At 40.7% G+C, this 27,321-nt stretch overlaps 1 protein-coding gene across 1 annotated transcript in view; it reads left to right on the top strand.

Annotated features, from left to right (window-relative positions):
* ADARB2 (adenosine deaminase RNA specific B2 (inactive)) overlaps window positions 1-25,436 on the top strand; it is an 897,867-nt gene extending 872,431 nt beyond the window's left edge. Inside the window, exon 12 of the mRNA XM_077268554.1 lies at window positions 17,804-25,436. Within this exon, the coding sequence (XP_077124669.1) occupies window positions 17,804-17,980 (177 nt within the window). The 3' untranslated portion in view covers window positions 17,981-25,436. The remainder of the gene's footprint in view (window positions 1-17,803) is intronic.
* Window positions 25,437-27,321: the final 1,885 nt, after the last annotated feature.

A 27,321-nucleotide genomic window follows, 5' to 3' on the forward strand; every position in this document is an offset into this window, starting at 1 on the left:
CGTACTGCGCGAGTGCGGCTGAGTGTGGCAGTATTGTGTGAGTGTGGCAGTACTGTGTGAGTGTGGCAGTACTGTGTGAGTGTGGCTGTACTGTGTGAGTGTGGCTGTACTGTGTGAGTGCGGCTGTACTGTGTGAGTGCGGCTGTACTGCACGTGGCTGAGTGTGGCTGTACTGTGTGAGTGCGGCTGAGTGTGGCTGTACTGTGCGAGTGTGGCTGTACTGTGCGAGTGTGGCTGTACTGTGTGAGTGTGGCTGTACTGTGTGAGTGCGGCTGCATGTTGCTGTACTGCCTTAGTGCGGCTGAGTGTGGCCATACTGCGCAAGTGCAGCTGAGTGTGGCAGTACTGTGTGAGTGTGGCAGTACTGTGTGAGTGTGGCAGTACTGTGTGAGTGTGGCTGTACTGTGTGAGTATGGCTGTACTGTGTGAGTGCGGCTCTACTGCATGTGGCTGAGTGTGGCTGTACTGTGTGAGTGCGGCTGAGTGTGGCTGTACTGCGTGAGTGTGGCTGTACTGTGTGGCTGTACTGTGTGAGTGCGGCTGAGTGTGGATGTACTGCGTGAGTGCGGCTGAGTGTGGCTCTACTGTGCGAGTGTGGCTGTACTGTGTGAGGGCAGCTGAGTGTGGCTGTACAGTGTGAGTGTAGCTGTACTGTGAGTGCGGCTGAGTGTGGCTGTACTGCTTGCGTGTGGGTGAGTGTGGTTGTACTGCGTGAGTGCGGGTGAGTGTGGTTGTACTGCGTGAGTGCGGCTGAGTGTGGCAGTACTGTGTGAGTGTGGCAGTACTGTGTGAGTGTGGCTGTACTGCGTGAGTGTGGCTGTACTGCGTGAGTGTGGCAGAGTGTGGCTGTACTGCGCAAGTGCGGCTGAGTGTGGCAGTACTGTGTGAGTGTGGCAGTACTGTGTGAGTGTGGCTGTACTGTGTGAGTGTGGCTGTACTGTGTGAGTGCAGCTGTACTGCATGTGGCTGTACTGTGTGAGTGCGGCTGAGTGTGGCTGTACTGTGTGAGTGTGGCTGTACTGTGTGAATGCGGCTGCGTGTGGCTGTACTGCGTGAGTGCGGCTGAGTGTAGCTGTACTGCGTAAGTGTGGCTGTACTGTGTGGCTGTACTGCGTGAGTGCGGCTGAGTGTGGATGTACTGCGTGAGTGCAGCTGAGTGTGGCTCTACTGCGTGAGTGCGGCTGAGTGTGGCTCTACTGTGCGAGTGTGGCTGTACTGTGTGAGGGCAGCTGAGTGTGGCTGTACTGTGTGAATGTGGCTGTACTGTGTGAGTGTGGCTGTACTATGTGAGTGTGGCTGAGTGTGGCTGTACTGCGTGCGTGTGGGTGGGTGTGGCTGTACTGTGTGAGTGTGGCTGTACTGTGTGAGTGTGGCTGTACTGTGTGAGTTTGGCTGTACTGTGCGAGTGCGGCTGAGTGTGGCTGTACTGCGTGAGTGTGGCTGTACTGCGTGAGTGTGGCTGTACTGCGTGAGTGTGGCTGTACTGCGTGAGTGTGGCTGTACTGTGTGAGTGTGGCTGTACTGTGTGAGTTTGGCTGTACTGTGCGAGTGCGGCTTAGTGTGGCTGTACTGCATGAGTGTGGCTGAGTGTGGCTGTACTGTGTGAGTGTGGCTGAGTGTGGCTGTACTGCGTGAGTGTGGCTGTACTGCGTGAGTGTGGCTGTACTGCGTGAGTGTGGCTGTACTGTGTGAGTGTGGCTGAGTGTGGCCGTACTGCGTGAGTGTGGCTCTACTTACTGCCTGAGTGCGGCGCTGGCTATAATGGATACAGCACCACTGCAGCCAGCACAGCGAGGGCTGACTCCGCCCATTCGCGTCACTGGTCACATGCTGGTGACATCATCAAAGGTCCTGGAGCTCCGCTGGGCTCTGCATCTACCCTGACCGGAGCTGCAGAGCACGGAGCCCCCATGGCCGCTATATTATGGGGGATACACGGGTGTGTGGAGCCCCCATGGCCGGTATATTGGGGGGGGATAAGTTCGCAGTTCGGCTGCGTCACTCTGGTCCAGACTGCGCAGGTGCGGTGCGTCGCGCTTGCGCAGTCTATAACGGCTTCGGACAGAGTGACGCTCCCACCGTTATATTATATATATATACACTCACCGGCCACTTTATTAGGTACACCATGCTAGTAACGGGTTGGACCCCCTTTTGCCTTCAGAACTGCCTCAATTCTTCGTGGCATAGATTCAACAAGGTGCTGGAAGCATTCCTCAGAGATTTTGGTCCATATTGACATGATGGCATCACACAGTTGCCGCAGATTTGTCGGCTGCACATCCCAAAGATGCTCCATACAAGGCAGGATGGATCCATGCTTTCATGTTGTTTACGCCAAATTCTGACCCTACCATCCGAATGTCGCAGCAGAAATCGAGACTCATCAGACCAAGCAACGTTTTTCCAATCTTCTACTGTCCAATTTCGATGAGCTTGTACAAATTGTAGCCTCAGTTTCCTGTTCTTAGCTGAAAGGAGTGGTACCCGGTGTGGTCTTCTGCTGCTGTAGCCCATCTGCCTCAAAGTTCGACGCACTGTGCGTTCAGAGATGCTCTTAGGCCTACCTTGGTTGTAACGGGTGGCGATTTGAGTCACTGTTGCCTTTCTATCAGCTCGAACCAGTCTGCCCATTCTCCTCTGACCTCTGGCATCAACAAGGCATTTCCACCCACAGAACTGCCGCTCACTGGATTTTTTTTCTTTTTCGGACCATTCTCTGTAAACCCTAGAGATGGTTGTGCGTGAAAATCCCAGTAGATCAGCAGTTTCTGAAATACTCAGACCAGCCCTTCTGGCACCAACAACCATGCCACGTTCAAAGGCACTCAAATCACCTTTCTTCCCCATACTGATGCTCGGTTTGAACTGCAGGAGATTGTCTTGACCATGTCTACATGCCTAAATGCACTGAGTTGCCGCCATGTGATTGGCTGATTAGAAATTAAGTGTTAACAAGAAGTTGGACAGGTGTACCTAATAAAGTGGCCGGTGAGTGTATATATATATATATATATATATATATATATATATATATATATATATATATATATATCTCAATTAACTTGAATATGAATCAATATTCTGGTCCAAATTCAAGCGGAATTACAATTTTAGCAGATTTGCTCATCACTGCCAGTAATACACTATTTATTTATTTATTTATTTATGTATTTATTTTACTCAGACATCAGCATTAACACATACCTAGAAAACAGTAGACATAAACCCGTGTACTAGGAAAAAGAACTGTACATATGGATTTACAATCTATAAAATGTGCCGTTATTTAACAGCTTTAATATTTAAAAGGATTTGTGTGACTTTATGAACTGTAAAGAAAAAATATCCTGCATGATTACCCTTGTTAACTGCATGGCTGATAAATGCCTAGTATTCTGAGCACAAGAATGGAATTTTCTGTGTGATATATTTACTGGCAAATCTTATAAAGAGGTTTTTCACTGAGATAATGTGAATCAGTGATGAAGTGAAAAAAATATTCATTCCCTTGGGGGTGGGGTTGCTCCCTGTATCTTGTGTTCTCTGCCACCATGTACATCTGGTTTTGCATATATACTTGTAAAATAGCTGTTAAATTTAGTTTGCATATGTAGTAAAAATAGACTGAAGGTCTATGAATCCAATTTCTTACCATTTCTGAGGTTATTCCCCTCTAAACTTACACACCTTAATATTAAAATGGATCAATTAATTAAATCGGTTTATTGATACTAACAAATACACTTTCTTATAGTGAGATCCCTAAGTGATGTCACTATATAGGAATTGTCAATTACTGGCCCAGGTAGATAAATAGAATGATACGCGCCTACCAAACTGGTTCTGCTCCTCCCTGATAAACATTCCGTCCTCTGCTGCTATGCGAGACTCATCATGCAACTGGAGGCGTCATGTCAGCGCTGCAACTAGTCAGCCCTAGATGTAGCTTTAGTCGATCTGAAAAAGTGCTAATTTGCATATCTTGGTAGCATTGCCTGACCTATTAGTTTCCCTACCCCAGCTGGTGATAGGGAATCATACCCCCTAGGTCTATTCTGATTATAAAATACATCTATTCTGACATGTTTTTTTTAAGTAAGTATACCTCATCATTCCTAAGAAATCTATTTAATAATAAGTACTTAAGTACTTAAGTATAAGTACTTCGTTGGTGCAAATTTGGCATATAAAACTTTGAGCACCCCTGGTCAAAATTACTGTTTTGAACAATTAAGCAAGTTGAAGATGACATTATCTATAAATTATCTAAAGTGTTATAGATGACACACATCCTTTGTATTTTAGGCAAAATATATATATATTGTCATTTTTTACATTTTAAAAATGGGCCGATGCAAAAGTTTAAATATCCACACAAAGAGAAAAAGGACACGCTGGTAAGGAGATCACCGAAATTGTAAGCAATGCAAGCTTTATTAAAGTGTGCAAACAGACCAACAATACCTTAAAAACATTTAAAAACACACAGACAATTCCCTGATAGATGGAGGCCCCAAAAAAAGACCAGAAATAAATGCTAGTCACAACATCATATACAGATCTGACATATATAACCTGTACAATAGTCAAAAAACAAATGCTAGTCTTGGCACCTGGTAGGGCAAGTTGTTACTCAGTCCTCTACAACTAAAGTCTAACATGCAATCCAATCGAAAATATACCGTGGAGCGAATAAATAAATATATAAATATAATTCACCCTAATGCCCAGAGGAGGAAAATACCTCTTGGAAGGTTCACCTGTAACCTGTACTGCCTCAGTCTTAATGATAATAATGATAAACAAAGTACATAATTATGCTAAGGTGTGCTATATACGCATGTGAGATAACCTAAGAAAGATACTGGTGACTCCCACACATATTAGGGCATCAGTGTATGATACATGCCAGTGCAGATAATATCCATTGAACACGACCAACCCAGGCACAGACAAAAGGGAAAAAGGTATACATTACGGCAGATGGGCTGCAGAGAGGTGTAAGTAGTCACACTAAATGCCACAGGAGCCGATGCAAAAGTTTGGGCACCATTGGAGATTTGTGTGCTCACATAACGTTGACCAAGGTTTCAGACCTTAATTAGCCTGTTAAGCCTTGTTCACTATCATTGTTTGGAAAGGTCAAGTGATGCAAATTTGCAAGCTTTGTAAAAACCCAGCTTCCTCTTAGATTGTGCCAAAGAAACACCAGCCATGGGTTTTTTTAAGCAGCTGCCTAGCACTGTGAAAATGAAAGTGTTGGAGGCCCACAAAGCAGGAGAAGGCTATAAGAAGATAGCAAAGCATTTTCAAGTTGCCCTGTCCTCAGTTTGAAATGTAATTAAGAAATGGCAGTTAACAGGAACAGTGGAGGTCAAGATAAGGTCTGGAAGACTAAGCAAAATTTCAGTGAGAGCTGCTTGTAGAATTGCTAGAGAAGCAAATCATAACCCCAGCTTGACTGCAAAAGACCTTCAGAAAGATTTAGCAGACTCTGGATTTGTGATACAGTACAGACCAAAAGTTTGGACACACCTTCTGATTTAAAGATTTTTCTGTATTTTCATGACTATGAATTAACACATGTGGAATTATATACTTAACAAAAAAGTGTGAAGCAACTGAAATTATGCCTTACATTCTAGGTTCTTCAAAGTAGCCACCTTTTGCTTTGATGACTGCTTTGCACACTCTTGGCATTCTCCTGATAAGCTATAAGAGGTAGTCACCGGGAATAGTCTTCCAACAATCTTGAAGGAGTTCCCAGAGATGCTTAGCACTTGTTGGCCCTTTTGCCTTCACTCTGCGGTCCAGCTCACCCCAAACCATCTGGATTGGGTTCATCTGTCATAGCACCCCTTCACTCTCCTTCTTGGTCAAATAGCCCTTACACAGCCTGGAGGTGTCTTTGGGGTCATTGTCCTGTTGAAAAATAAATGATGGTCCAACTAAACGCAAACCGGATGGAATAGCATGCCGCTGCAAGATGCTGTGGTAGCCATGCTGGTTCAGTATGCCTTCAATTTTGAATAAATCCCCAACAGTGTCACCAGCAAAGCACCCCCACACCATCACACCTTCTCCTCCATGCTTCACGGTGGGAACCAGGCATGTAGAGTCCATCCATTCACCTTTTCTGCGTCGCACAAAGACACGGTGGTTGGAACCAAAGACCTCAAATTTGGACTCATCAGACCAAAGCACAGATTTCCACTGGTCTAATGTCCATTCCTTGTGTTCTTTAGCCCAAACAAGTCTCTTCTGCTTGTTTCCTGTCCTTAGCAGTGGTTTCCTAGCAGTTATTTTACCATGAAGGCCTGCTGCACAAAGTCTCCTCTTAACAGTTGTTGTAGAGATGTGTCTGCTGCTAGAACTCTGTGTGGCATTGACCTGGTCTCTAATCTGAGCTGCTGTTAACCTGCGATTTCTGAGGCTGGTGACTCGGATAAACTTATCCTCAGAAGAAGAGGTGACTCTTGGTCTTCCTTTCCTGGGGTGGTCCTCATGTGAGCCAGTTTCTTTGCAGTGCTTGATGGTTTTTGCCACTGCACTTGGGGACACTTTCAAAGTTTTCCCAAATTTTCGGACTGACTGACCTTCATTTCTTAAAGTAATGATGGCCACTCGTTTTTCTTTACTTAGCTGCTTTTTTCTTGCCATAATACTAATTTTAACAGTCTATTCAGTAGGACTATCAGCTGTGTATCCACCAGACTTCTGCACAACCAACTGATGGTCCCAACCCCATTTATAAGGCAAGAAATCCCACTTATTAAACCTGACAGGGCACACCTGTGCAGTGCAAACTATTCCCGGTGACTACCTCTTGAAGCTCATCAAGAGAATGCCAAGAGTGTGCAAAGCAGTCATCAAAGCCAAAGGTGGCTACTTTGAAGAACCTAGAATATAAGACATATTTTCAGTTGTTTCACACTTTTTAGTTAAGCATATAATTCCACATTCATAGTTTTGATGCCTTCAGTGTGAATGCACAATTTTCATAGTCATGAAAATACAGAAAAATCTTTAAATGAGAAGGTGTGTCCAAACTTTTGGTCTGTACTGTACATTGTTCTGCTGTTCAGAGACACCTGCCCAAATATTGCCTTCATGGAAGAGTCATCAGAAGAAAACCTCTCCTGTGTCCTCCTCACCATAAATTTCAGCGTTAGAAGTATGCAAAAGAACATCTAAACAAGCCTGACAGTTGTTCTGTCTTCTTACACGTTCTCAAATGTGCAATCTGACATACAGCATAAACCTTCCCTGTCTTCCAAAGTAAGCAGACTGTTCTCTATAGTCTAACTTGTTTATTAGTCAACAGGTTGATGTATATGAAAGGAAATATATGTGGATGTGTTAAAACTACAAGAATTAAAATAACAAGTATTTAGCTTAGAATATCACATAACTATGACATTTCTAATTAACAGTGAAAGCACACAGCAAGATGAAGCTTGTACGTGTGAACACAGTAACAATCACCATCTGATTTAATAATAGTTCTGAATACACAATGCCACAGAACAGAGATAGTTCCCTTACCATATATACTTTATCCAGGATAATGAAGTTTTAGTAACATAATGCAGGAGAAGGTTTTATACAACTGTTCTGTTAGACTGCTTCTTACAAAATCACTACTTCACCAGGACCTTCTTACCCAAAATTAATTGATTTTTCCCACCACCACCATCCGATTGACAGCTTGACAGCTTAACAGCTTAACAGAAAAACAACTTGAAATACAAATAAACATCACAAGATGGTGCTATTAATACATTAGACGTCACTTACAGCATATTACAGCTTATTAAAGTGACGACAGCAATTGTAACTTCACCTATTGCCCTAATGGGCTGAACATAAGTCCTGTGGACTTTTGAAGTTAAAATAGAACTCTTTGGCCACAATGATAAAAAGTATGTTTGGAGAAAAAAGGGCACAGAATTTCAGGAAATTAACCATTAAGCATGGGGCGAATGAATCATGCTTTGGAGTTGGGTTGCAGTGCATTTCACGGGTAGAGGAAAGAATTGATTCAATGAAATTTCAACAAATTCTTGGTGCAAACATAACATCATCTGTAAAAACAATTGAAGTTGAAAATAGGATGGCTTCAACAAATGAATAATGATCCTAAAAACATGTCAAAACCCACAATAGACTACCACAAAAGGCGCAAGCTGAAGGTTTCACAATGGTTCTCACAGTCCCCTGATCTGAACATCATTGAAAATCTGTGGATAGACTGCAAAAGAGTAGTGCATGCATGATGACCGAGGAATCTCACAGAACGGGAAGAATTTTCCAAGGAAGAATGGATGAAACTCACTCAAATAAGAAAGACTCTTGTCTGGCTGCAAAAAGCGCTTAGAAGTTGTGACACTTTCAAAAGGGGGTGCTACTAGGTACTAACCAAACAGGGTGCCCAAACTTTTGCATTGGCCCATTTTCCTTTTTGTAATTTTTAAAATGTAAAGATGAAAATGTTTTTTTGTTTGCCTAAAATGCAAAGGAAATGTGTCATCTTTAACTTTAGGCCTTTTACAGATCATTTCATCTTCAACTTACTTAACTGTTCACAATAACAGTAATCTTGATCAGAGGTGCCCAAACTTTTACATGACACTCTACCTACCAGCTCACTGCAGCAAAACACATGTTAAAAACAAAGTAAAAAGGGTCTCAGTAATCTGAAATCTAAACACCCACACACTGTTGGCTTTGAGCAACAACCGTGGTTTTAGTGCTGTGCCGCCTAGCAACCCAGGCAGGGTTTAAAGCAGCTTGTTGAGACACAGATGTGACAGTGCCGCACAAAACCAAGGATGTCAACAAGTAAGGGGCAATTCCCTGGGCTTCCATTCAACTCCTTCAGCTCACTGTTGTGGCTGATAGACCTGGTCATGCAAATCAACTTGCTTCAACTCTACCCCTTAATAATATATGTGGTTTGTATTGTAACATCGAATGACATATCTGCAGTAAACCTTGACTTGGCCATAAATCAGCTTAGAAGATCCTTCAGGAGAAGAGAGATAAGAGTTACAGAATTCTGAAGTCTGATATGTATTGTAATACGTTGAAGTCTATGGAAGCCACAAGGGTTCAAAATTGATGATGAAACCATATTGAAAAAATGCTTTTTAACAAAAATCAATCCATATCCTTTAACCTTTATTTCCAATTCAGTATATTTACTAGAGAGAGATTGAAAGACAACAGTGTAATCACATCCCGTATATTTTCATCATATCCTAATCCTGATCTCTCCGTTACACGGACCTTTCCGCTCTTCATTGTGATGAATGTTTATCACAGAGCAGAATGTGGTATCCGATATTTATAATAACAGTAATCTCCGTCTCTTTCCTGCCGTTCTCTAACGCTATCAGGTACTAACCACAGACAGAGATAAATAACCGACAAACACATTTTGCATAGTCCGTTAACTACAAGAATCTCTGCGACCACATTTAACAATCCTATTTTCCAATATTTATGTGCGTTTTAAAGCTGGCAATTAGAAACCAGTCAGTGAATGAGCTAATTGAATTCCTAAATAAAAGCTTTCTCCATTACTCACGACGATTTACATTATTGCTCCCGATATTGACAAAATAATTCATTTTACTTAAGCTGCAAAGGATATATTGACACCTGAGATTCTCTCCCTTGTTACTTCATATAATATATCATTTGACTAGTCAATTAAATTCCCGTATAGATAAGATTTCGACAAAACACAAAGGAATCGTAACCCTTCCTTTGCTGGAAGTAACTAAGTCTGGAGAATAGAAGAGTGCTTTATTGCTTTACCTTTGGCTTTTTGTCGCTGTGATTTTTGATAAAAAGTTACATTTTATTAGACCTTTTGGGGATTCTCCGCACAGTAAAGACTTTTCCTCTTCCTTTGCGTTATTAGTCACAGGAATGTCTGGTGTGCTGAGCTTCACTGCAATGCTTTTTTATTTTGTCACTAAGGACAGGATTCATAGAGCCGCAATCCCCTGTACTGCTCTCTTTCAACAATTTAAGACATTTGTCAGCCAGCAACACACAATCCCCCCCGCAGTACAAGGGATCAAGGCCTAATGAAGTTCGGCTTATGAACCTTTTAACAGCTGCGATCAGTCTGGAGATCTGTGTTTGTTCTGTCCCCTTTAAAGGTCCCAATATTTGTCAGGTAAAGTGCAGAGGGGCTTCAGAGCTTTAAAAAAAATTCTCCCTTTATGAAAACAAAAGGTGCATCCCTATTAACATGAACAGTAGCAGATGTTTGGCGGGTTTCTAGTACGTTTTCAGCAAATAAATGTTAAAGAGGTTGTCCATGACTTTAACTTTGATGGCCTATCCTTAGGATAGGTCATCAATGTCTAAGTCGGTTGGGGTGCACCCAGCATTCCCACCAATCAGCTGTTCCCGCTGTCTGCGGCTTCCACAGAACAGCTCAGTTGACAGACTAGTGGCCGCGGCCGGGTACTGCACATCCACTCCTATTGATTCGACTAGGGGATATGTAGAACCCAGCCACAGCCACTATGCAGTAGAAGGAGCTGCACTGTCCAGCTCCGTAATTGGGCAGATCCAGTCGCCGTTGACACTGAAAACAGCTGATCACCAGGGGTGTCGCATCCCCACCGATCAGACATTGATGACCTGTCCTAAGAAAAGGCTATCAAAGTTAAAGTTGTGCACAACCCATTTAATAATTGTAAAATGAAAATTTATACGATTTTCCAATAAGCTTTCGACATAATTTCTTCACTGTTTTCAGGCTCTGTGCTTGCTGTCATTCAGTGGGAGCCTTCGTTGTTTACTTCCAGGGCTTCTTTTATTACCAGAAATCTATGCGTCACAGGGTTTTTGCAGCAATTTTTTAAAAAATGCAACTTAACAGCTGCTTTTTGTAGTACCAGAAACAGTTTCAGAAATCTTTTGCACACAATTAGCTTTTTTTTCCCAACTAAATTCGAGCACTATGGCGTTTTTTAAATCCGCAGCATGTCAATTCTTTCAGAATTTTGCAGCATTTTTTCCTTCTCAGAAAATAATATGAAAGTTAAAAAAAGTACTGGAAAAAAATGCAACAAAAGCTTTTGCAGTGTTTTTATCATTCATAAAAAGAATTGAGAAAATGAAAAAATGCTCACAAAAAAGCAACAAAAGTTTTTGCAGTGTTTTTAGTGAATAAAACTAATTTAATTAAATATCTACTGTAGAAAAATCGCACATGTAATCCATAGTTAAAAGACTCTGCTAAAGTCAACATTTTTTTTTATCAAGAAGCATTTTTTGTTTGCATCTTTTTGATTGTTTCCAGAGTGCTTGTTTTGATTGCTGGTGGTTTTTCAAGCGTTTTTTCATCGTTTTTGGGTTGCCTTTTTCACTGCTGTTTTTCAGTTGTTTTTTCCTCCATTCAACAATGAAGTCTGGAGCTAAAACACTAGGAAAACACAAAGTTGCTCCGGGTCGTCTTTTGGGCCTTCTGATTGCCTTGTATTGTCAAATATAGAGTGTCTTTCGAGCTGCAGATGCCAGAAAAATGGTCAGGTGAATTTCTTTTTGTCACTTCTTTTGAAACCTGAAGTGGTTAAAATACGTTCAAATGCTAAACATATGAACGTATAAGAAGAAAAAAAAGCGCACTCACCAGTTTTGAACTATCAGGGCGGTTTATTCACATGTAATCATGCGGTGCAGGGAGGATTTGTGAATACAAAAAGGATGACAGCTGTTTCGTGCTAGGTATGCACTTCAACAGATCTTTGGATCGTTACAGTGAAATTGTTTTTTTCAAAAGCAGCACCAAGGTGGAACCTTTGCAACGGTTTTTGGTTCATTTGACAAAAGGTATAGACGGTGCGATTTTATGCCTCTGGAGCACAAAGGGTCTGGCGTATAGCGGCTGTGCGATAGCATTTTTTTCTTTATTGTGGACTAAACATATGAACTTCGAGTCAATTTTATGTAGAAATGCATATTTTATTTTTTTTTTGAGCGTTTTCAGAACGCTTTTTCAAGTATGGTCTGCACACGTCTCTGCAATCCAAAAGTGTATTTTGTAAAAGGTGACATTTCCGGTACAGATTTTTATCTAGTGGAAGATAAAGATTATAACTGATATAGATGACAGCATAAGACAATGATATAGAAAGGATGGTGAAAAAGCATATATAATTTCACTAGACAACAAAAAAATAATAGTGTTAGTTACTGAAATTGAAATAGTTATTTATATATAATTGGATCTGTGTGAACCTGAACTTATCAATAGTGAGGTGCTAAACATCGAACATGGACTTCTCCCGGACGTCTGTTGCAGTGTTCGGAATTCTGGGGGAAGGCCATTACAGAGAGAGAGAATATTATCCAGCTCAAAAGTTCGGGTCCAAACTATTTTCAATGGGGTTCAGGTTCTGGTTCAAGTTCAAGCGCAGTTCTGGTAACCGAATTGAGCTTTGGAATAAAGTTCAGGTCAGGTACCAGAACCGATCTTCCATGGGTCCGCTCATCCCTAGTTATTAGGTTCGCGTTCTGATACCTAACACAAACTTTATTCCAAAGTTCAGTTCAGGTACCAGAACTGTACCCAAACTTCACCCAGAACCCGAATGTCATTGAAAACAATGAGGCCCCATACTTTTGAGCTGGAAAATCTCTCTCTTTCTCTCTCTTCCTCTCTCTCCTCCCGGACTTCCCCCAGAACTCCAAACATTGCAACAGACGTCCGGGAGAAGTCCATGTTCGGCATTTAGCAAGGGACACTAACTGTCCGGTACGAACCTAACATTTTTAAGTTCGGGTCTGTTCATCTCTACTAGTTATCAATAAGTCATAGAATCAAATCTAAAAAATCAAGAATTTTCACAATCTCATAAATTATTAGGGCTCTTTCACAGTTTTCTGCTTTAAAACATTTATAAACCTGTAGGAGAAATTACAATAAAAATCCATATCTACATCCAGCAGAATTTTATAACAAACTGTCATTGACCAAAAAAATGCTACAAAATCCCCCAAAACACTGTGAATGAAGATTTTTCTGTATTTAGCTACAGACCAGTAACATCTGTCCAATGAAATAAATAAAAAAAACAATAAGAATGAAACAAAAAAGGTTAATGTGGACCTATCATTAAGTGAAAAATGGACAGTTTTTATTCCTTCTGTTTTTTTTATTTTTTTTATATCCGCCACCCTATTCCATAGATATGAGCCTTTTTATTTAGTGCTAATTAAAAAAGAAAGTTTTAAGCACTAAGTTTTTGGGAAAAAGTCCAGATAAAAGTGCAGAAATAAATTATAAAGAATCCAGTTCTACAGCAGATTTTCATCATGGGAACATATTTGTCTTCGTTTCTGTTTCCCAGAAACTCATGAACTCTGTGATGGAAACCCGTACGTCTAGTTCACGGTCATTCAGCTTCATCAAACGTTGGATGTTTAAGAAGTTTTCTTATCTGTGGACCCACAAAACCCCTTCTTCTTTTAAAAGTCGAGATCAAAACCAGATGTTCTGATGTTAAAGCTTTTCGTTGGACAAATATAGATGTCTTACTCATTTGAAAATCAAAAATGAAAAATAATATCAAAATTAAAACAATTATTAGTTAGAAACCATTATGGCATATGGCAGTTTGAATGTCAAATGTTATCTCTACACCCCAAAGTACAATAAAAATAAAATACTTTATTTTAATAATAGTATTAATTATTATTATTATCATCATTATTATTATAATTATTATTATTTAAAGCACTGTAGAATTAATGCCGCCATATAAGCAAGTAAAATAAATATTATCAGATGCAAAATTAGTTTTATTAATAACATGCCTTAGAACTGTATCTATACAGCTATCTCTGTATACATTGTGAGATAGCGCTACCTGAGTGTGTGGGGAAACTCGCTTGGCAACAGGATTAAAGCACTCAGGCACGGTTTCTCCACATAAACAGTCTATCCGGTTTATTAGACATCATAAACCGCACCACAAACAGTTCATTATTTACATCAACGGAGCACATTAACCACCAACAGTCTGTTCCAATGGCAGATACGTCTCTGCCCATAACCCCCTTTATCTGGAGTTACCTTACAGGAGCTCCAGCTCCACACACTGACTCCTGTCAGTCCTGGTTCCCAGGGGAAAGATGCCTCACTGGGATCACCGTCCTTGTGACCAGGGCACCTCAGATAGTCCAGACCCACAGTAGGAGCTGTAGCCTCCCACAACACAGTAGCCATCCCAGGCTTTGCAGATACGGCCTCTCCGTGCGCTATTCAGGAAGTCCAGTCCCAGGCACTTCCAACACACAAGCCTTCAGTCCATAGCCTCACCAGGTGCTTCCAGGAATCCAGTCCACTCCAGGACATTCCAACACACAGGCCATGCACTCTGAACAATGTGACCAAGTCCTGGTCACATTATGTAGCTGTAACCACCCCCATAGGTGGGAGGTGTGTGTTAGCCAGTCCCACCCAGCTCACCAGCTAACCATGCAAGCCTCCCTTCTAAGTAAACAAACACAAATACTTGTGGGACTACAGGTTCCAGAACAACCTTACTTCGGGCTTACAGCGCAGACTCCCTCTGCGACACATACCGGGTCACATGGGTCACTGCATCACAACATACATACTAGAAAGACTGATAATCACTGATTAGGACCAGCTCCTCATGAGGGTTACAAGTCACAACCACATTCACTTGCATCACAGAGACACAAAGCGATTTTTGACCATGCAACATGGCAAAGCGAACGTCACCATGTAGCCCCATCCTTAAACTCTAATTCACTTTTTTAACAATAAAAATCTCCTAAAGACTTCTATCCTCTCGGTCGTCCATTGCCATCATATTGTCTTTTTGTAAGTTAGAACATTAAAATAAAAAAGGAAACAAGGAAAAAGATTCTAGATTAAATAAGGTATTGTAAATGTATTGTTATTAGAGATATGACATCATATTGACATTTTATATTATCCCCTTCACTCCGGGTCCATTTTGCCATTTTTTTCATTTTTGTTTTTTCTTTTCCTTCACCCAAGAGCCATAACTTTTGTATTTTTCCATCAATATAGCCAAATGAGGGCTTCTTTTTCGTGAGCCCAAACTAAGTTATAGTTGAAAATAATAGTGTTTTTTTAAAAAAAATCCTAATATTAGAAATTCTAAATGTATTTTATACATTGTATGAATTTTAATGAAACAGAGCTTTTATCATCTGACTTTATATCAGGAGTGCAAGTTGTAAATTTCATAAGAGTCTTTCTATAATATGTTGTCTGTTTTCTTTCATGAATAGTGTAGGTCTTAGCCATGGGCAATGTCGTATTACAAATGTCTCCATTGGGCCAGGCAACCTGATTGTCCCAATTTGGCTTCTCCGAACATCTCCATGGGGCCAGGCGACCTGATTGTCCCAACCTAAATTCTTCTAACACCTTTAAGGGTTCAATGATGGTCAAAGGAGCAGACCTGTATTCCTCCAGCTAGGGCTGTGGTCCCTTAACCTGGCATCCTGTAGAATCTATCTGGGAACAAAATCCAATCCCTTTTATAGTTCACAACTGTCCTTCAGGCCATCATGCACATTTCAAGGGGGAAGGTGGGGTGAGGTCACCTCTCTATGTTCGAGTATTCAATCAACTTGCATAATTTATTCTTCAGTGTTTGCAGGTAAACAAGCTGCATGGACTGGTACAATGGGCAATCAACATATGAAAAAAACATCAATTGTTCAATTGCCCTGCGTCCCTGTCTTCCAAGGATAGCAGCACACTAAGTTGCAACAAATATCAATTCAAGAGGCAACGTTCAGGCTCATATGAACAATAGCCCATGTCTCTTGACCCACCGAACAAAAATACATGTGACCTAATTAAAGGGCCACTGTCACCCCCTCCAGCCGTTATGAACTAAAAGAGCCACCTTGTGCAGCAGTAATGCTGCAGTCTAACAAGGTGGCTCTTTTAGTTTTTGATTAAGTTATTACCTCAATAAAGCGTTTTGAAAATTGTCCACAAAGACCAGATATTATACCTGGAGGCGGTCCGAATCGTCCTCTATGAATCTCCCAACTGCCGTCACTCTTCTCTTCAGGGGCGATGGTCGCCGCCCCCTTCGCGCTTTTTCTTCTTAAATCCGGCGCCTGCGCTGTGCGTGCCTGCCTGGGGCAGGCGCAGTCTTCATTGTCGGTCATAGCGCAGATCCAGGGCTCCTGACAGTGGCGGCGGCGGAGCTGTTACCCCAGTGGTGGCCGCTGTCTTCAGGCTCCTCTGGGCACGGTGCGGTGTTATCCAGCGCTGTACAGGCTCCATGGACGTCACTGCGCTCCAGCAGCTGGAAAACTACAACTCCCAGCATGCCCTGACTGCCAGGTCTATCGGGGGACGCTGGGAAATGTAGTTTTCCTGCAGCTGGTGCAGAACAGACGGCAGAGGCTTGCTGTATTCAGCAACAGGGTGGCCGCACTGCCCGCACAGGCACAGTCAGGCACCCTGCGTCTGAGTGTGACTCACAATGAACACTGCGCAGGCCCCAGGCAGGCACGCACAGCGCAGGCGCCGGATTTAAGAAGAAACACCGCGAAGGGGGCGGAAACCAGCGCCCCTGAAGAGAAGAGTGACGGCCGTTGGGGGATTCAGGACGCTTAGGACCGCCTCCAGGTACAATATCTGGTCTTTGTGGACAATTTTCAAAACGCTTTATTGAGGTAATAACTGAATCAAAAACTAAAAGAGCCACCTTGTTAGACTGCAACATTACTGCTGCACAAGGTGGCTCTTTTAGTTCATAACGGCTGGAGGGGGTGACAGTGGCCCTTTAAGAATAAATGCTGTGCCGTCACACCCCACCAATCTGATATGTAAGCCTACCTCACAGATGTTGTCATTATCATTAATTAGAGCCACCCCTTTGAATAGAACATATTAAAATAATAAGCTAAGCATGTGCATGTCACTGAAAGAAAAATGTAGCACACATTAGGCCTGGAGGAGGATGGCACTTACCTACAAAAATGCACATGGGCTAAAGGTATTTACCATTTAGCTGTGTCTCAAATGCTGAAATATTTTTCATTGAAGTAATTTACAAATTAGTTTTATTTTTAAAAGTTCTCTTAATTAAAGTTGTCCGGGCCTAAGCTACAAGTCTGAAGTCACTCTATGCTACTGCAGACTTGTGAATCCTCATATTGGGCGGCACGGTGGCGCAGTGGTTAGCATTGCAGCGCTGGAGTCCTGGGTTCAAACCCCACCAAGGACAACATCTGCAAAGAGTTTGTATGTTCTCTCTGTGTTTGTGTGGGTTTCCTCTGGGCACTCCGGTTTCCTCCCACATTCCAAAGACATACTGATAGGGAATTTAGATTGTGAGCCCCAATCAGGGACAGTGATGATAATGTGTGCAAATGTCTGTAAAGCGCTGCGTAATATGTTAGCGCTATATAAAAGTAAAGATTATTGTGCGTGCTGTGAGAATTTTTTGATGCCGGCAGCGGGTGCGTAACCACAAGTATGTGATGTGCATACTTATGGCCACATTTCTCTAGACATGACCGGCCTCACTCAGTTCATTTGCACTGTGCAAGGCCGTGCCCATCTAGTCGGAATGTGGTTGGAAGTATGCAAATCACATACTTGCGTTCACATGACCATCTGCTGGAGAATTCTCGCGAGACGCAGTGCTCACAGTGTGAAGATTCACAAGTCTGCAGTCACATTTACCATTTCATTGAAGTAATTTCGATATTAATCACCTTCATTTTCTTTTTCTCAATGACACAGCTCAGCTCGCGGAGTCCGAGTCTAGAAGAAATGCCTTCAGTGTACTCTGAAGCCAAGATGGTGAATCCAACTTACCAATGTGTGAAGCAACAACTCTTTAAAGCCATTCAGAAATCAGGCCTTGGCACGTGGGTGAAGAAGCCTCCTGAGCAAGATCAATTTTTACTAACTCTGTAAATTCGGGATAGATCTTTATCGTTTTTCCTGGATTCTTCTGGAACAATACAAATTGGCAGAATTTTTATGCCTCTCGTGCAAACTTTGTTATCAATATACATAATTAGATTATTTTTGTAATGCAGTTAATATCAATGAACGACATGCTTTACGTGTTTGGGGTTACCAGAGACAATAATGTGTCAGGCTTCAACTTTGGTCATCTTTGCGGTAGTGGACATTATGATCAGCTGAATGATCGGTCACAAAGTATAATAAGTGGTAATATCTCTAAAACTTAAGTAAGAGAGGATATAATCAGAATGGTAATAAATATGCATCCAATACTTTCTTCTGAGGTTACTTATAAAATAGGACTATAAAGGACAAGTCACCGATTCCTCCAGACACTTGTAAATCTATATACTATACTGTTCATTGTAAAGTCAACTCTGGCCCTCAACAATCTCAGCTACAATGACAAGTAGAATTGATATTTTCATAGCACATAGTATTTTTTATATTTACTATGCCATAATGTCCTTACATTATTTTTCTCTGCTTTAGGCTAAGTTCACACGTTCAGTATTTGGTCAGTATTTTAGATCAATAAAGACAAAACCAGGAGAGGATGATAAATACAGAAATGGTGACGTGCTAATATTATATTTTTCCTCTGATTGTTTCACTCCTGATTTTGGCTTACAAATACTGATGTAAAATACTGACCAAATACTGAGCGTGTGAACGTGGCCTTAATGGCAGAGTTAATATTACATAGGGAGGATATAAAGTACATATCAAAACAAGGAACCAACATGGAGAGGATTTCCCTTCTAGTGTGTAATCTGGATCCTACTTCTAAGAGTAAGTTCACATGGGATGTAAATTAAGACGATTGAAAAAGGCCAAAGATTTTCATGTGAATTAAAATTAAAATTCCACATTAGATAAATGGGAATTTGTCATTGAATTTCCTACTGATTTCCAACGGTTTTCAAAAAAATGGAGTGAAATTTGCCGTGTGAATTGCTATACTGAAAATTTAAAAATCCAATTTCTGGGTGGTTTCCAAATGGATTTTTATTGCAGCGTATAAGTAACATCGCATTCACGCATCAGGATATCATAGTTCGAGTGTGGACCATGATGCGTGAAATGACCCATAGGTATCCTAACCCAAAACTGATTGCCACATTAGCATATATGATAACTTAACATAAGGAGACCCATAGCCAGTCCATGCATTACAGTCCGTGCATTACAGTCCATGCATTACAGTCCATGCATTACAGTCCGTGCATTACAGTCCGTACATTAGAGTCTGTGCATTACAGTCGGTACATTACAGTCTGTCCATTACAGTCCCTGCATTACAGTCCATGCATTACAGTCCATACATTACATTCCCTGCATTACAGTCCATACATTACAATTCGTGCATTACAGTCCCTGCATTACAGTCCATACATTACAGTTCGTGCATTACAGTCCCTGCAATACGGTCCATTCATTACAGTCCCTGCATTACAGTCCATGCATTACAATCTATGCATTAGAGTCCATACATGGCAGTCCATGCATTACAGTCCGTGCATTACAGTTCCTGCGTTACAGTCCGTGCATTACAGTCTGTACATTACAGTCCCTGCATTACAGTCCGTGCATTACAGTCCATACATTACAGTCCCTGCATTACAGTCCATGCATTACAGTCTGTGCATTATAGTCCATACATTACAGTCCATCCATTACAGTCTCTACATTACAGTCCGTTGACTACAGTCCCTGCATTACAGTCCATGCATTACAGTCCCTGCATTACAGTCCATACATTGCAGTCCCTGCATTACAGTCTGTGCATTACAGTCTGTGCATTATAGTACATACATTACAGTCCATCCATTACAGTCTCTGCATTACAGTCCGTTCATTACAGTCCGTGCTCTACAGTCCGTGCATTACAGACCGTGCATTACAGTCCGTGCATTACAGTCTGTACATTGCAGTCTGTGAATTACAGTCCGTACATTACAGTCCCTCCATTACAGTCCCTGCATTACAGCCCATGCATTACAGTCCATACATTATAGTCCGTGCATTACAGTCCATGCATTACGGTCCTTTCATTACAGTCCCTGCATTACAGTCCATGCAATACAATCTATGCATTAGAGACCATACATGGCAGTCCATGCATTACAGTTCCTGCATTACAGTCCATGCATTACAGTCTGTGCATTATAGTTGGTACATTACAGTCCCTGCATTACAGTCCATACATTACAGTCCATGCATTACAGTCTGTGCATTATAGTCCATCCATTACAGTCTCTGCATTACAGTCCGTTCATTACAGTCCCTGCATTACAGTCCATGCATTACAATCTATGCATTACAGTCCGTATATGACAGCCCGTATATGACAGTCTGTCCATTACAGTCCCTACATTACAGTCCGTGCATTATAGTTTGTGCATTACAGTCCATACATTACAGTCTGTGCAATACTGTCCATGCATTACAGTCTGTGCATTACAGTCCGTACATTACAGTCTGTGAATAACAGTCCATACATTACAGTACATGCATTACAGTCTATACATTACAGTCCATGCATTACACTCTGTGGATTACAGTCCATGCATTAGTCTGTGCATTACAGTCCCTGCATTAGAGTCTGTACATTAAAGTCCGTGCAATATCATCCATGCAATATCATCCATGCATTACAGTCCCTGTAGTAGTCCCTGTACTACAGTCCGTGCATTACAGTCCGTACATTGGCATCCGTACATTACAGTCTGTGCATTACAGTCTGTGCATTACAGTCCATGCATTACAGTACCTGCATTACAGTCCATACATTACAGTCCATGCATTAGTCTGTTCATTACGGTCCCTGCTTTACAGTCCTTGCATTACAGTCCGTACATTACAGTCCGTGTATTACAGTTTGTGCATTAAAGTCCATACATTACAGTACATGCATTACAGTCTATACATTACAGTCCATGCATTACAGTCCATGGATTACAGTCTGTACATTACAGTACATACATTACAGTCCATGCAATACCATCCATGCATTAGTCCCTGCATTACAGTCCATACATTACAGTTTGTACATTACAGTCCGTGCATTACAATCCGTGCATTACAGTCCATGGATTACAGTCCGTACATTAGTCTGTGGATTACAGTCCATGGATTACAGTTCGTACATTACAGTTCGTGCATTACAGTCGATGGATTACAGTCCATACACTACAGTCTGTACATTACAGTCTGTGCATTAGAGTCCACGCATTACAGTCCATGCAATACCATCCTTGCAATACAGTCCATGCATTACAGTCCGTACATTACATTCCGTGCTAAGATCAGGACACACAGATACGTGAATGCAGCATAAAATTTAAAATTGAGTCCACTTTGCTGCTAACTTTCTACTCAGATAATCAAGTCGATAAAGCGACGGCATTTCTTCCCCATTTTGTTATACCGTAAGGCCGCGTTCACACATTCAGTATTTGGTCAGTATTTTACATCAGTATTTGTAAGCCAAAACCAGGACAAGAACAATCAGAGGAGACGTATAATAGACACACGTCACCACTTCTGTATTTTCCGCCCACTTCTGATTTTGGCTTACAAATACTGCGGTAAAATACTGAACATGTGAACTATTATTTATTATGTTGCTGGTCATTTAAAACTCGGGATTACTTTGTGATGCACATTTAATGTATTTGCCTGGATAATCGCCTGGCATGTATGCTGAATGTATCTATAGGTAATAGCGGGCTTGTAGTCCGCTGATAATGTTTTTGGCATATATTCCGGTGGTATCATAGGACATCTATATCTGCCTTATACATTCTATTTATTATATACATTACATCATCAGGTCTTCAATTTTTAATTCCATACTTTTTGTCTCATATGATTTCATCCTATCTTTATTAAATACTGGGTGAGATAAAAATAATAATAATAATAATAATAATAATAATAAAAACCTGAGAGCATCAAGCACACACAGTGCTGCCCTTAGATCAGTTCATGCAGTTCATGTAGTGAGTTTCGTGGATTAATATGTGTAATTCAAATGCTTTGGAAAATCATGACGTCTGAAAACAGAAAAAATGGCAATTTTTCCACCCATATGAACTGTGAATCTAATATTCCATTATGATACTGGATCAAGGAAGGAAGCTTGGATAAATTCTCAGTGTTCACGGAGCACGGAGACACACAGGAGCGACTGAACCAGTGGGACATAGTGGGACAGGCTCTCCATATCCTTTCCTTAGTGGTATTTGGGGGCATATCCAATACTCAATAACCAGTCAGGATTTCTGTGTGTTTATTCTGCATTCCACAATAAAATGGTCTAGTTAGAAGCCATTATCATTATTATCTTCATGTTCGAAGGATTGCAGAAGTTGACCTTGACCTTGAAGGAAAAGTAGATGTAAAGGGCTTATAGAACCAAATTATCATCTCCCTAATGAGAGTACAGCTAAGGAAAATCATACATGCTTCTCTTGTAAGGTTTCTGTGTTTTTTTTAAAGACGTATTCCAGGATTCGAAAAACATGTCTGCTTTCTTTCAAAAACAGCACCACCTTTGTCTACAGGTTAAGTCTAGTATTGCAGCTCTGCTGCATCAAAGTGAATGGTGCAGAGTTGCAATTCCACACACAACCCGTAGAAAGGTGTAGCGCTAGACACATTTTTTTTTGTAATCTTGGACAACCCATTTAAAGTAACTGGCCTTATTATTTGCCTTATTTGCAAATGTCACTGGTTCAGACTAAGCTGCAATATACAAATAATATTGCCAGAAAATGGCTATTTTCAAACAATGTAGATGATATGTGCCTTGTAGAAAGCAGAGTGAATTTCCACACACTATAAAAGAAAGCATTGTATAAATCTTTATTACCGTTCTTATACCCAGAAATCAGCTTACACAATAAAGAGAAGTGGAATTACGATAACCTGAAAAATATCTTTTTATTACAACGTAGGACAAGAATTTACCCCGGCTTCCAACCCTTTGTGATGACAGTACGAATGGCTAACATACTGTCAGTTATAAATTAGTAGGGTCATTGTAAAATAGTAGGATACTCAGGAGGGGGGGAGATAAGGCGACATTAATCCTTTAATCTGCCCATTCATTCTATTGCACTTCATATTTACCTGCAAGACAAATTGCCCATTTCTGCTGTCTCACAGCGCAGCGCTCACTTCTCCGCTCAGATAGTATCTCGCCGCATTTGTCTTCCCCCTTCAGGAGAACAAAGCAAGCATTTCTAAAGGAAATAGCTGCACGGATCAGCATTTTTAGGGGGCAATGAAACACTTCATAGCAATAAATTAGAGTCAACAGGATTTTTTTTTATTCCATGTACTTGGCTGAAATTGCATTTAGGTCATCCTGATTTAATATATCTTCCATTAATTGTATACATGTTTTTATACCCAGTATGAGGTATGTTTCTTGTTTAATTTTTTTAATATGCGTAAAGTTCCATGCACAAGTCATTAATTTTTCTCGTGTGGGCAAAAATGGACTGATTATCATCAGTATGCTGGACCATATTTTAGCACTGTTTGGTCCATCCGTCAGTTTTTACCATCTGCGTATCATTTTTTCTCGTATGCCCAAAAAATACTGTGGTTTCTTAAGCTTCTTCTAGGAAATGGTCAAAATTTGACAGCACATAGGTGGTATCCTTGTGGTGTCCGTTTTTTTTTTACATGTTTCTGCCTGTTTTTGTAGAATAATGATCTAAAGGTCAATAAACATAAATAGGTATAGTTCTACCCGTAAATTAAAAAAAAAGAAAACTTTCATGATACTCGGACATATGAATGGAACCTAGATGTTTTTGAAAGATCTTTTTGCTGCCTGGCTCTCAGTTTAGCCTTGGTGGTTATGCCTTAAAGGGATTGTCTGATCTTAAGCAAGTCAACTATGAATAACGAGAAGTTGATGGGGTTAGAAGTGTTGTCCAGGTTTGGCACAAAAGTCTGCAGTCACTCTATGTTACGGGTGGGCAGTCATGTGACCAAGAGTATGTGATTTGCATACCGCTGGACACATTCTGACTAGACTGTATCCAGCCATGATCAATACACCTGCATTGAGCCAGACTGCATCCAGCTAGTTGGCATGTGACCGGATGCATGCAAATCACATACTTGCAGTCACACGCCCGCTGCTCCCGCCACTGGCACTGGAGATTCCTCACATCGTACAATGCATACGATCACATAGACGAACTGCAGACTTGTAGTTTAAGACTGGACAACCCCTTTAAGGGCAAACCAAAGGTCTTCTAGTAACATAATACGATAAATAAGGCAGTGTTGTGGGTATGATGTCTTATGTACACAATGGTATGAAATATATATCGACAACATACTGCCTTTTTCATTTTACTAGGAGACTCAGGTTTAGCCCTAAGCTGAATTTTTGGGACTTTTCAAAATTTGGCAAAAAAGAGGGCAATGTTAAAAAATAAATGATCATTACTTTCCTCATGAATCACATGCCGCTTTCAAATGTGTTGAATTTTCCACCATTGGTTCTAATTCACGTGCGACTCACTCACTGTAGACGTCAATGAATGTCCCATGCGACTGCAACTTTCATGCAAGTTTTCTGGAATTTGGTTGTTTTTCTTCCCAGTAAAATTGCGGCTCTAAAAATAGTCACATGACGGAAGGTTACGACTTGTCTGAGAGTTGCAGTTGTGTGATGACATCACCATGTAGCCCCGGCCTTAATGGTGACACAGAAAAAAGGTCTTCATTTTGGGTTGAAATCGCTGTAGGATCATTTTCTGCATCATCTCTTCTCATGCACAGACAAAACTCTCAAGGTTTAATTGGGAGCATTGACCTTGATGTTTATGATCTATTGGGGATCGACCTAATAATGCAGAATGTCCCAGTCTCAAATAATGAGGGAAATTGGATTAATTCACTACACTCACGAACACCTAAAATAAAGTATTATGTATCAATGTTAAAAGACCATGCTGGAAGCAGCCAGGCCCGTGATGGGCAACAAATCCAAAATTTGGTAGTGAGTAAATGATCTGGTTCTATTCTCTTCTTTGCATTCAGTTACAGGCATAAACCATAATTTGGTGTTATGGCGTAGCCCGAAGATATGACATATCATTGTGGCCAGGGGTGGCTCCAACCTTGGTTCCAACCTTGAGAAGCCTTTTAGGCATTTTTCTTACACCGAGGATCTCCAGGTCTCTACATGTGCCGGGAGCTACAATACCATTTCTTTAAAGTGGCCAAACTGGTATACTGTAGGAATTTCCTCCATGGGGAGTTCCAGCAGCAGAGCTTGATGGGGTAGAAAAACCAGATGAAAGGAGAGATAATTGAAAAACAGTTGAAAAATAAAATAAATTAAAAATATACAGAAAAATATAATTTTTATTTAAAAAAAACACACTCAACACGTTTTGGCTGCATTTACCTGAGGAGGGTTTGATGCAGCCGAAACGTGTTGTGTTTTTATTAATAAAAAGTATATTTTTATCAATATTTTTAGATTTTTATTTTATTTAAGTTATTTACTTTTTTAACAGGTTCCATTTACCTTCCTTTACCATTACTGGAGCTCCTTTCATCTGTTTTTTTTTCTACTTAACTAATTAACTCTAATATTTAAGGTTTATGTTTGTAGAAAGACCCCAGTATATAGCGGAAGGATTCCAAATTCCCATATCTCCTTTTTTTAATTTTATTTTACTTGTAATATTAACAATAATAATATCAAATCTTGGGCTCTTTACAGTTTACATGTCCTTATATGTTTCTAAAGTGGAAATGTGGTATTTTATATGACCAAGTGTCAATGACTGAAGAGAATCTATTTCTAGAAACCAAGTAAAGGAGCCAAGAAGCACGAAGGAGCAAGCAATCGGTTGGCCTATAGTAGCATGGGTCAGACTCCAAACTGTCTGGGCACTAGTGATCGTCTGATATAAGTAGTCTAATATCATTTCTTTTGAACAGGATAAAGAATAGATGGGGATTCTGAGAGTTGGCCCCCCATCCTTATATCGATGGCTTATCCTTAGAATAAGTGGTCAATATAAGAATCCCTTTAGCCAGAGGGGTCTTATCATGGGTAATATCCAATGAATCTCCTTCATCTCTCACAATATTCCAGAAGATAGTTAGAACACGGATTGTTACAGGGTAGATGTATGGAATGTAATATTATTACTATGGGGAAACTCGACTCAATCAATTCAGGTTCTCACCCAGTATTTGCATCCTCAGTTGTATTCTTTATGCCTAGAACAGGATTTCTAGGAATCGCCATACTTTGTCCTTTTACTTCCACCATGTCTGTCTGCTTCATCTATGGGTCACTCGAGCCTTATTATTGCTTTGTGCAAATACTTTTAGTTTAGGACAATACTGACCACAAAATATGTAAAAAAAGGAAGCATGATGAAATGGCAATAGTGTATAATCTAATGTAAATTTGTAAGATTTGTACAAAATAAATAAAATAATTACATTGGATTTATGAAAGGTGGATTTGCTGCTTGTTCCAGTAAATGACCCTGGTATCTTATACAGTAAGTGAATGTTTCTGTTCGGTAAATAAAAACAACATTGAACGATGAAGTTGCTATTAGATTCTCTTTACTTTAATTCTGATATATTCTACCTTCATCCTACAGGTGTGCCCTCCCTATAGACCCTGATTCCAGGAATGTGTCACTTACTGGGCTACTTGATGCAGTTTTTATAAAATCGCTGTTTTCTCTGAATGCTGAGCTCCATCTAACACCGCCCACACCAGTGATTGGCAGCTTTCTGCATACACTGTGAAAGCTGCCAATCAGTGGTTGGGGTGGAGTTTTACAAAGCTCATGAATATGGAGAACTACATGGCAACAATGATAATCTCCTGCTGATAAAACTGTGATTTTCATCAAGCTACAGCAAGCAGCCTAGTAAGTGATACCTCACTGGAACCTGGGTCTCTGACTCTACTTTATGCTTCTCTTAGATTAGGTGTCAAAAAGCTTGTGACAGATTCCCTTTAACATATACCTAGATAGTAAAGTAGAGAGAGATAGCAAACTTAAAAAAATAACAAGATTTTGCTATGCTCTGATGGGGGATGTTTATGTTATGTGTTTGTGATATGAATAGAAGTCAGTCAAATGTATTGCTAGCATATAACTATATGGTATTGATTTGGTTTAGTGACACATTTATGTTCTTAACTAAGTTAAATAAAAGGTAAAGATGGCCACATTTGTAAAAGGAAAGCATTCACCCGCACCTTTCTGTGAAGC

This window comes from Ranitomeya variabilis, chromosome 6, assembly GCF_051348905.1.
Source record: "Ranitomeya variabilis isolate aRanVar5 chromosome 6, aRanVar5.hap1, whole genome shotgun sequence".
In the NCBI taxonomy this organism is placed as follows: domain Eukaryota; kingdom Metazoa; phylum Chordata; class Amphibia; order Anura; family Dendrobatidae; genus Ranitomeya; species Ranitomeya variabilis.